This window comes from Haplochromis burtoni, unplaced genomic scaffold, assembly GCF_018398535.1.
Source record: "Haplochromis burtoni strain Fernald_Lab_line unplaced genomic scaffold, NCSU_Asbu1 Contig_12, whole genome shotgun sequence".
Taxonomy (NCBI): Eukaryota; Metazoa; Chordata; class Actinopteri; order Cichliformes; family Cichlidae; genus Haplochromis; species Haplochromis burtoni.
This window is the reverse complement of record NW_024582373.1, coordinates 1,512,594-1,523,787: the sequence shown is the minus strand read 5'-3', so window position 1 is coordinate 1,523,787 and position 11,194 is coordinate 1,512,594. Positions and strand designations below refer to the sequence as shown.

At 42.2% G+C, this 11,194-nt stretch overlaps 1 protein-coding gene across 1 annotated transcript; it reads left to right on the top strand.

Moving 5' to 3' along the window:
* Positions 1-4,740: 4,740 nt before the first annotated feature.
* LOC102306969 (inositol hexakisphosphate kinase 2) lies at positions 4,741-10,801 on the top strand. Its single transcript, XM_005915368.2, has 5 exons — positions 4,741-5,497; positions 7,113-7,335; positions 7,928-8,112; positions 8,573-8,748; positions 9,325-10,801. Exons 1-5 carry the CDS (start codon positions 5,239-5,241, stop codon positions 9,964-9,966), a joined length of 1,485 nt encoding a protein of 494 aa, XP_005915430.1. The 5' UTR covers positions 4,741-5,238; the 3' UTR covers positions 9,967-10,801.
* The last annotated feature ends 393 nt before the right edge of the window (positions 10,802-11,194 follow it).

Genomic DNA, 11,194 nt, shown 5'->3' with positions numbered 1-11,194 from the left:
GACAGCTTCAGGTTTGTTTGCATGCATGACAAAAAGGACAAGACCAAAAATAGACTGTACAGCCATGGTTGAAATTTGACCAGTAGGTACAACGATAAGTCTTCTATGTATGCCCTCATTGGCCATAGTGGCAGCCACTGAATTGTTTCCTCGCAGTGTGATTCCTGTGTATAATTGTCTGTTGCTTTTGGCATGGTGCAGACTTCGTTTTATAAATAGCTACTTTCTGTCCTGAATTGCTAACAGCATGTGGTATTTTTAGTGCTGGATTAGGTGTTTGGTGACCCTTGAGGATTTGATTACCAGGTTTATCGGGCTCAAAGCGAGGTGATCAGTCTGAAAATTGACCCTGTAAATCTCCACACAGGTAAGATTATCCTTTTTCCACTGTGGCCATGCCATGTGCCAGATCAGGTATATCAGAATATGTACAAGCTTGTGTAGTGAGATGTTTTGATTGTTTGTTTCGATTGCTTTATCCATGTTTGCATTTCTGTGTTTGTTCCTGTCAGCATGCATGATGCCTGGGTTCTGCACACCTGAATGTGAGCCGTTGTACCTTGCATGTGTTCATTGTGCAAATTGATCCAGTAAAAATTCAGACGCGTGCCACCTGATTAAGATTATGCACTATGTCTCATCCTAAATCTTGTTAAGCACTTGCAGGACATAAGGTCGACACATCAGACTTGTAATGTAGAACCTGGAAAAAAATACTGTGTATAAACAATATTTAATGATAAAATGTCCTTGGTTGTACAAAAAAGTTTTTAAGATTTTTAGGGGGTGTTCTCTCTAAGTAAAACCATGCTTCTTGTTACTTTGTACTTCATGTTCTCCACTGATGCCTCTATATTTTTCGTCTGTATGACTACAAGGAAAAAGATCCTAGCGACCCATCCCGCCTGAGCTCATTCAAGAGCCTTCTCTATAATTTTCATCCTAATAGAGACATCTAGTCCAGACTGTTTATAAGTACATAAGTTTAGTTTGGGAACAAATAGAGTCTTACATGCAGTTGTGGTATTTCTGGACTTACACAAGGCATTTGACATCCCTGACCACAGATTATTATTGAAAAGGTTAGAAATGTATGGAATAAGGGACAGCAGATAGTTTGTTAAGCAGTTGTTTAGAAGATCAGTATTAATATGTCTATGTAAATAATACAAGGTCACAACCAGTAAGTGTCACATGTGGTGTTCCACATGGTTCTGTACGTGGTCCTTTACTTTTTATGTTGTATATAAATTATTTATGTAGGTATTTATAAATTTAAAATGCATTTTGTTTGCTAATTATAGTATTGGAAAGGAAAGCAAGGAAAATCAAAATGCGGTAAAAAAAAAAATTCAATAAATTATTTGCAAAGAATATGTTGTCATTGAATTTAAATTAAATAAAATTCATAACATTTGAGAATCAACCAATAATTTTTAATGGTAAATTCAGCATAAATTATGTTGAAATTGGAAAACAAAAAGATTATATGTGTCTTTGATTGCTATTAAGTTGGGAATCTCACATAAAACACATAAGAACAAAACTGTCTATGACAGTCACAGAAGTACACAAAGTCAAACAACTTGTAAATCCAGATTTTCTCTACATACTCTCCTGCTCACTCACGCCTCCATACTTGACCTAAAGCCTGCAATGAGAAATACAAGGTGTGAACAAAAAGGTATTTAAAGAACTCACAAATTGCTCATTCAGTTGTCAGTTGGCACTCCATAGCCTATCACATTTTTAAATAGTGAAACTATCCAAACATGTCTTCTGATTATAATTTTAGAACAGTCACGTTATATAAAGCCTTGTAAATCTACTGCAGCCTTGAATCGACCCATCAATCACCCAATGTCCTCAGTGACATACCAGCGCTCACTGTATCTTCTGGGCTGCCGTATTTTGTTGATAGATAAAAGCTCACCAATTAAGATTGCTAAGTGAGCCCTTTGATCATGCTGTACTTGTTAATCATATAGTTAAGGATGCTTAGACAGGTGTCTGTATGACTTTGAAAATGACGCAGAAGGTGAAGTTGAAAGGGATTTAAGGTAAAGGTGTAAACATAGACGGTTACTTTTCCAGCACAAAAAGAAGAAAAGGTTCGTCTGGTCTTTCTTGTGTACTTTTTGCAAGATCTTCTTGCCTAAGTATTTGCTTAATATGTGTTCAGTCGGGCAAAGGCATATTTATATTTGAGAAGATGTGTTTTTGGAATGAAGAGAAAAGCAAATGTTGTCCAAATATAAATTCATATTTTTGCTAATAAATATCTATATAAATGTAAGCGAGTCAATTAGTATAAAATACACAAGGTGAGTGTAGTGGACATGGTGTAGGCTCAGTATTTGTGTAATTTCCATGGCAACAGCTCCAATAGTACATATAAAGAGTTTGAACTTGAGCTTCACAAATAGCTTTGAGTGAAGTTTGATGGCCTGTCTGCCTGATGATCGACTGCTGCTTTGTTCTTCTTTCCATTCCATAAGGGCCCCTGTCTCTGTGTTTTGAGTTTACTGGGGATTAAGATTCACGTTTTTGATTTGCAAAGCTGTTTTCTTCATGTTCTGTGGTACACAGATTAAAATCTGGCCTCTTTTTTTCAGCAGCACAAGACCTTATCACCTCATCAAGAGACGTTATTTTGACTGTGCAGTTGTTAAATTGTCCGTACAGGTGAGGGGTTGGATTTGGGACTTTGCGTCACCTGCATATTTCATATCTCATTTCTCTGTTTGTGACTGACACGTGCGTCGGCATCACTGTGAAAAGCCCCTGTTAACTACCCCATGCTGTGCATGGCTCATTACTTTCAAGGTCATAGCAGTCCCTTACACTTGTCTCTGATGTTGACTACAATGACCTGGATGACTGAGAACCTTCACAGACACTTGTCTCTCATGTTTGTCTTTTTAGATTTGTTCTAGTGTATCCTATCATACATTTTAAATTCCTCTGCGTAACTTAAAAAGTAATTTGTTGTTGTGTGAATTAGATCATGTTTGTTTCTGTTTGTGCTCATTTGAGCTGTCGGAAATAAAAAGCATGCCTGAACTCTTATAGCTTCAAACAGCATGCCTCCTGTAGCTTTAAATGTAAACGAATGCCAGCACGCTGTTTCATGATTTTATGGCATTGTCAACTGTCGTTTTCATCTCCTGTTTCATGTTAAATATAGTGGACAATGCAAGTCTTGGCACTGATGTTGTTTCGTATTTGAACAGCAAGACCAGTACAGGATCATAAAATTGTTGTTTAATCAAAGATCTCAGTGCCACTGCTCAAATGTTGCTTTAGGCTTCAGTTGACATATAGCATTGTATGATTTTACAATCAAATCGGGATTTAAGACAGCAACCTTTCTCTAAAATTACAAAGAAACACGCCATTGACATTCATTTGTGTTTTAGTTTAGCAGCCTCAGCCTCACTGCTCACAGATAAAAGGGAGATGTGCAAAAGTCGGTGGCTGCCCCACCCTATCTTTTGTCCACAAAAGAAGGTAATCGCACTGAACATACTCGTTTATTTAACTGGGAATATTCCCTGCTTGTTTATCATGGCCCATTTCCCCTTTTGTTCCAGGAGACAGGATTAGAGAGATTAGTGCTGACTCTTTTCCTACAACCCCAGCCAGTCACCATCTCTAACTTAAAGCACACACTGATATGTGCACACAAAACATGTTATGATATGTTGGAGGCGGCAAACATGCATTTATATGTTTTGGGAATAGTACACTGTGCACTTACACGCGTCCTTCGTCAGCAGTTTAAAGTTAGCCTCACTGCAGTTAGCAGTGAGCGACTGGTTTAATCAGATGTTGTTTTGCCTGCTACGATAATCTATGTCAAGGAGGTCTGGGAGAGTGCAAGATGAGGATTATAGTTTCCACTCAAGTCAGAGCACAAGCTCTTAGAAACCTTACACGTCACTCCTACCAACGCCTTTACTTCATAACAACACAGCTCTGAAGCCAACAGCGACTGAAGAAATCACTGAAAACAGTAAAAGATTATGCGAATGGAGCCGGCTTTACTATCAACAACGCTTCAATATAGATTGTAAACTGAGGAGAGGGGTCCCCCATTTTTAATCATGCTGTTTGCTACCTTGTTATTGCTAAAATGTGAAAGGTGGTTTGTTAAATTGCAATATTTTTAAAGAAATTAAAGTTAACTTTTTTTTTTTTAGCAGTAATTACAGAAAACCTAAATTTATGCTATGCAGTAAATTGTATGAGGAACAATTACAAGTATGTAAAAAATCTCCTAAGAGTGACATTAAATTCGAGGCGTCTTCCTTTTTGCATGTTTTCCTGGAAGAGCAAAGCTACTTGTTCATCCAGGAGTCTAGTTTGACTTTTTTACTTATATTTGACTGCCGTTTTGCATTGGATGTCAGTTTGTGTGTTTAACTCCTGTCCTAGTTCTGTGCTTCTCTCCCCCACACCGTACGTCTTTTAAGGAAATGCTGGTGCTTATTCTGCCAGTTTGTTAAAACCCCCGCTGTCGCGCAGAGAAACAGCTGAGTTCAGCTCTGCCCTCCCTCCTTGTTTTTATTCTCCTCTTCCTCTCTCCCTTCACCCAGACTGCCCCCTCCCACCCCTGTCTTTGTTTGCTTGCTTCTCTGGGCTGCCACCCAACAACCTGCTTTAGATGCACGTGATTGGTGGGCTGCCTGTGATAGGGCGGGCCGAGTGTCAGGCTCCTGAGAGCTTTACCAGTAGCGAGCCAGCTCTGGTCTGTCATAAGGCGTCGAGTCTGCGGAGAAGGCACAAGCAGGAGCTGTGTCTGGTCGCCTTATCTGCCGCAGCAACACAACTCCAAACCTTAATATATAAAGGAGATAAGACGGCTTTGTTTTGTTTTTTTTTCTACCCGGCTACAAGGACTGTAAGGCAAGGAGCCGAAAGGAATTGGATATTCAGTAAACCTGAGTCGTGTTTTCTGTTTCTCTTCCTCCTTCCTGTCCTTTGTTTTCGAGCAGCAGTATCAGTGAGAGCATCGGCGCAGCAGATCACCATCACAGCAAATGCTTCGGAAAGCACCGCGGGAATAACTCATAAAAACAAACTGCGATCTTTAATGCAGCGTGTTAGGACTAGTCCTCTGGGGATCTGTAGCCCGTGAGTGTGTGCGAGTCCCTGCCGGAAAGGGCCCCCACCATATTGTTGGTGCGTGCGTCAGGAGTCTAATGCCCGCGGCAGTGTGGTCAGGGCCAGAGGAGGATGAGTCCGGCTGTGGAGGCTCAGGCCCAGGAGGTCATGGATGCGGAGCAAAAACAAAAGCAACAGAACAAGCTGCAGCACCAGCAGTGCTACATGGAGAAAGGAGTGATGCTTGAGCCCTTCGTGCACCAGGTCGGGGGACATTCCTGCGTCCTACGCTTTGGAGAGCAGACCATCTGCAAGCCTCTCATTCCCCGCGAGCATCAGTTCTACAAAAGTCTGCCTGCAGCAATGAGGAGGTTTACCCCCCAGTACAGAGGTAATGACAACTACTGTGTTTTTTCATGCATGTCTCTTTCTTTACGTGCATACTTCTTTTTTGTGCATACATACATCAGATAGGTATAGATGTGTGCAGAGCCTGCTTGTATGTGTCAAGTGTGCAATTTTAGATTATTAGGAACTAGAGATGCCCATATCTGCACAAGCAGGCGCTTGCCAGGTTTATACCGCATTGTGCCACAGGAGGGTGCTGTAGCTGAGGTTGTAATTGGGACAAACGGGTCTTTCAATTGTGCTGCTTGGCTAGCTGAGTGATGAACTGAAGGTAAGTCAGGGTAGCAATTGCGAGCCACTGTTTTTGTGTTGTTTTACTTCTTTCTTTTTACCGGGCAACACACCAATGAGATGAAAAGGGCATTGTGAGGTTCTTCCTCCTTTGGATCCAGAAATTCAGGCAGTTGCTGGAGGTCATCACCTGCAAAGGTCAACGTAGGTGGTGACGCACAAAACCACTGAATGGCTTTGTATTATTTCACTGACGTTTGAGTCACTCCCACGTTTTTTTTCTTTCTTTTTGTTTTAAAGGTTGTCAAATATGAGGCATAGTGAGTGACGATAGCAAGCAGAAACTGTTGGACCGGTTAAACATACCATCTCTTATTTACATAGCCAACATTGTTCCTGCATTCATCTCATTCTTTCATTCAGAGAGTGTGATGGATTAAAGGGATTAAACTATGAGTTACAGCAGAAAGGCCTGTTCTTTACAGCAAAGCCCTTTGCTACTGTGTCCTTATTTCCCTTCATGTTACACTACAGCAGATCCTCTTTAAATGCTATCTAAGACCCTCCCTCAAAGAGCAGCGGAGCCGGTTCTTTTGTGTCACCAGCAGAGAATTGTAAGGTGATATAGAGCAAACGCATGTCTCTGGTCTTCCTAAAAAGCACTGTGCTGCCTTCAGTTTGCTGTCCCATATAATAGTTCCAACAAACCCCAGAAGTGATGAAGTTAAATTCACTCTGTAAATTGACTGTTTCGTGACACCTGTGCACTGTTTTGCATGTCAACAGTTTCCCCCATTTGTATTTGTCTTCACAATGAGGCATACTTGCTTGCTACATGCTTCACCTTCTCTCAGCTTGTGCTTCAGCCATACATGGGACGTGCATGAAGAGGAACGGGTGCAGCTGTTTTGGACAAAAGCAAATGGGAAAATTATGGAAATATATATTTTCTGTTGAAGTTACCGAACTTGAATCTTCCAAACTTTTCTGACTCACTGAAGCTCCTGTTATTTTTGTTAGAAGCATATATTTTCTGATGCTTTCTCCTGTACATGGCTTTCTGGTTCCTACACGTTTACAGTGTATGTATACTATTGATTAGTTTGCTTCAGATAATTGGTGGTAATCAATAAACTGAATTCTGACCTAAGTTTTTAAAGCCTGGTGTCTTTTGTGTTTGGGCTGTTATTTGAATGTGTTGATTAGAGCTCAGTGTGCGTCAACCATAGTTTTGTATCGTGCTGCTTAAAGCGGTGAAGAGATTTCCTTTAAGTTTGTGATCCTCTTTGATAGATTCCTGTGAAACAAATTCCCATCACTGTTCAGTGAGTCTGTGTCTAAAACGTACCTTTCTGTCTCCGTCTCAGGTGTGGTGTCCGTGAGCTTCGAGGAGGACGAGGAGGGGAATCTTTGCCTAATCGCCTACCCCCTTGATAGTGACCCAGCCACAGATCTGGTGAACAATGAGCACTCGGTGGACTGTGACCCCAAGAGTAAGATGATGACGTGGGGGAAAATGATGGCCTCCTCGCTGCTAGCGGACAGCAAAGATGGCCGAAGCCGCAACTCTCGTAAAGACAAGGAGAAAAGGTGAGGCGCAAGGAAATACCCTATCACAGACAGTAGTTGACTCAGGAACCTGTTAGTCATGATAAGACAAGACGTGTTTGATGCCTCAGCAGGTGGGAGCAAAGTGAGTCATTTTCATGCTGATCTCACTGCTCATGTAAAAGAAATTAAAGATGGTTTAGGAGCCGTTATGCACCCGTATTACGTCATAACCAACTTTAAATTTTCCGTGAATGTAGCTGTAGAGACATACCACGACTTATGATGCACACACTGATACATACAATCGTAAGCCTAACTGCCTTTAAATACAGCTGGAGGCTGATCCTTGGAGAGAGGGTCAAAGAGTCATTGTTGCATAATTGCAATAGATTCATTCTAATGCCTTTATACAAAAGGAAAACTTTGACTTAGTTAGCCCTGTGCTGGGGAGGGATTATTGGGGTTAAACAAGGAAAACTGATGTTTGAATGCATGGATGGTGGCGAGCGAAAGATTCCACTTTGTACCTCTTTCCAGGAATTTTTTCTTTCTCCATACTTTACTCCCCATTTCCTGCTCTTTAGCCATGTGTAACTACAGTGGTTGCTTTCTTTCCCTGTCTTTCATTCAGTGTTCAAAAGCTGCAGGAGGACATGGAGTTGGAGTGGCTGAAGCAGGCCGAAGTGCTCTACTACCGACTGGAGGACAGCCACAGTAACGCTGTCCCACAGCTCAAACACAACCCTTGGAGCCTCAAGTGTCACCAGCAGCACCTGCAGAGGATGAAGGAGAATGCTAAACACCGCAACCAGTACAGTATCCTTTCGCTGACTGAGTTTTCTTTTGAAACTGGCTCATATGTGACTGCAGAGAAAGGCTACGTAATGTTATTTTTTTTGGGGGGGGGGATTGTAATGAAATGCATTGTAGGTTCCAGGCCAGTGTACATGGCATGAGTCCTGGCCAAGTAAGCCACCAGATTATGGTTATCAGTGGATTAGGTTCCTGCTGCCCTTTATCTAATACTTGTGCAGCTATTCGGTTCTCTGTTCTATGGCATTGCATTTCAAAAGCACTCTTATCGGTTACCTGATGTTGCTCTGATTTGATTTTACATATTGCAAGGACAAATGTTAATGGAGCTGAATCTTTCGAGGAAACTCTCAGTTCTGTTGTTTTCTCATTCAGCCTCGTCCAGCAGGTTGAACTTAAAACTGGTTAGTCCAGAAGAAGGTAGTGTTTTGTCTGTCTTGTCTTCCTTGACTCATTTTCTCAGAATTCATTCTGCTTGAAAACCTGACCTGGCGGCACACCGTGCCATGCGTGTTGGACCTAAAGATGGGCACGCGACAGCATGGAGACGACGCTTCAGAGGAGAAGAAGGCCATGCAGATACGCAAGTGCCAGCAGAGCACATCGGCCTTAATAGGAGTCCGTCTGTGTGGCATGCAGGTGAGCTTTCAGGCAAACGCTATTATCTGTACTCATTTCTTACTCTTAAAGAAATGGAAAAGAGATAGAAGATGATATTTGGGGGAAATATAGCTACATGAAATAAGAGTCATGTCTGTCTATTGAATGCTGTATAAGCTGACTTGTAGCTTAGCGTAAAAACCGGAAACAGACAGAAGGCTCACCCATTTAAAACATTACAGCTGTTTGTCAATTGTCTGAAAACACAATTTGAAACAATGTCTTGGTGGTTTATGTGGGTAATCCAGCTTTAGTGCTCAAGACTGCGACTGTTAAAAGTTAATGCTTTTACCCTACAATGCTACAAAATCTGCAACAGTTCCTATTGTAATCCGATTAACTTGTTTTATAGCCATCTAGCCTGAAACACGCTGGCCTTTTAATTATACGAGAACACGTCTGTCTGTTTGAAAACTTTGAATAAGGCCCAAAATATCTAGGTGAGGTGGAAAGATTGACTGCAGATACACTCTATAGCCATTTTAATGTGGATGTTTGAGAGTCTGTGAACTTTTCCAGCTTTTTCAACCTCTCCATGTTTTCTCATCACTACAGGTGTACCAGAGTGACACAGATCAGCTGATGTTTATGAACAAGTACCATGGCCGTAAACTGACCCTTGCAGGCTTCAAGGAGGCTCTGTTCCAATTCTTCCACAGCGGTCGGCGTCTGCGACACGAACTGCTTTCCCCGGTGCTCAGCAGGCTCAGAGAAATGCAGGCTGCACTGGAGGCCTGCGAATCCTACCGCTTTTACTCCAGCTCTCTGCTCATCATCTATGATGGAGCTCCACACAGAAAACACACACGCCGACACACTGAGGACGGGCTCTCTGAAGAGGAAGAAGATGAGGATGATGAAGACGAGGAGGTGCAAGCCGAGCCAGAAATGGACGAAGAGGAGGAGGAGGAGGAGGTGGGTGAAGTTGCAGGTGCGCTTGGTTTTCCACACAGTCCCTCCACATCTAGTGATAGTAGCAGCAGCAGCGGGAGCTCGGGTATCAGCCAGGCTCACCTGTCCCGCTCAGACACTCACAGCTCCGTGGTGGATGTGAGAATGATAGACTTTGCCCACACCACCTGCAGACATTACCGGGAAGACAGCGTGGTCCACGAGGGCCAGGACAGCGGCTACATCTTTGGTCTCCAGAACCTGATCACCATCATTTCTGAGCTGGAGAACCAAAGTACAGACTGAATACTGACATAACATTCATCCGTTCAAACACAGAGGCACAATAACACACTGTCTGAACCTTGAACGAATGGAGGAAGAGCAGACTGCATTAAAGGGGAGAGAAATTCCTTCTCTTATCGTCAAAGTTGGACTTCATTGTAGCTGGTCTTTGATCGGACCCCCTTCCTGTTTCTGCCACTGGTGCTTCTCGATGTGGCCGTTGAGTACGTCCATCCTCAGGATGTGAAACAGACCTGCAAGTAACATAAAAGCCATCTGTGTGAATGATGCAGTGATTTACCCGTTGTCACTGTTCTGTTTTAACCCATTAAGTAACCATTAGAAAAAAGGGTAGGCAGCAAAAATTAAAGGCAGTTTGAGACAGTAGAAGTGTTTCCTTGTGTCTGATTTCCAAAGAAAAGTGTTGTCATTTTGCACACGCAAACATGCACTTCTGCTGAGTGCGTGTTTAGACTGAGGGCTATCATAGAGAGCAGGAGTAGTATGAGAAGCGAGTCCACGGGAAGAGAGGCGGTGAGCGCACGCCCTCCATTCTCCTCTTTTACCTGGTCATTCTGCCATCCTTCTCCCGCTGTTCATCTATATTCAAAGAGACTATATTCATATAGGTGTCAGAAAGAGGTGAGATAGAGCTATTTATTTATATGACATCTTTCATAAAATAATCTAAAAGTTCAAAAAATGTGAATGGAAGGTAGTACATTCCATGTTATTAATGTTACAATAATGATATTAATAAATATTGTTATTTGACATGTTTGGATACCTCTATCTTGTATATCTGTGCTGTCCACAGTTTGTTCACAGAAAAATTAAAAACCTTGGTTTGTGGTAACATCAGTGTCCTCTTTAATATTCGACTTTTTTTTTGTTTGTTTTTTTTACACGTTTACAGAGAAACCACATTTCCTGCTCAAACCAAAGGGAAATGTTGGCAGACAAATTTTATGTAAATGAGTGCTCGTTGCCTCAGTGCGTGAATGTATTGAGGCAGTTGACCTCTTTTTGGCGTGCCGCTCAGTAAGCCCGTGATGACCAACTGATTAATATATCTACCATCAACACTGAAAGTATGAGAGGACTGCAGACAATTCAGTGCAAGCAGGTGCCGGGGCTAGTTCCCCAACACCACCACCTGCTGTGAAGAATTACTAAGGCACATGCCCAGGCTACTGTGGATACTTCTTGTAATATTGTGCAGCCAATACACCACCACCCTCACCTCCTC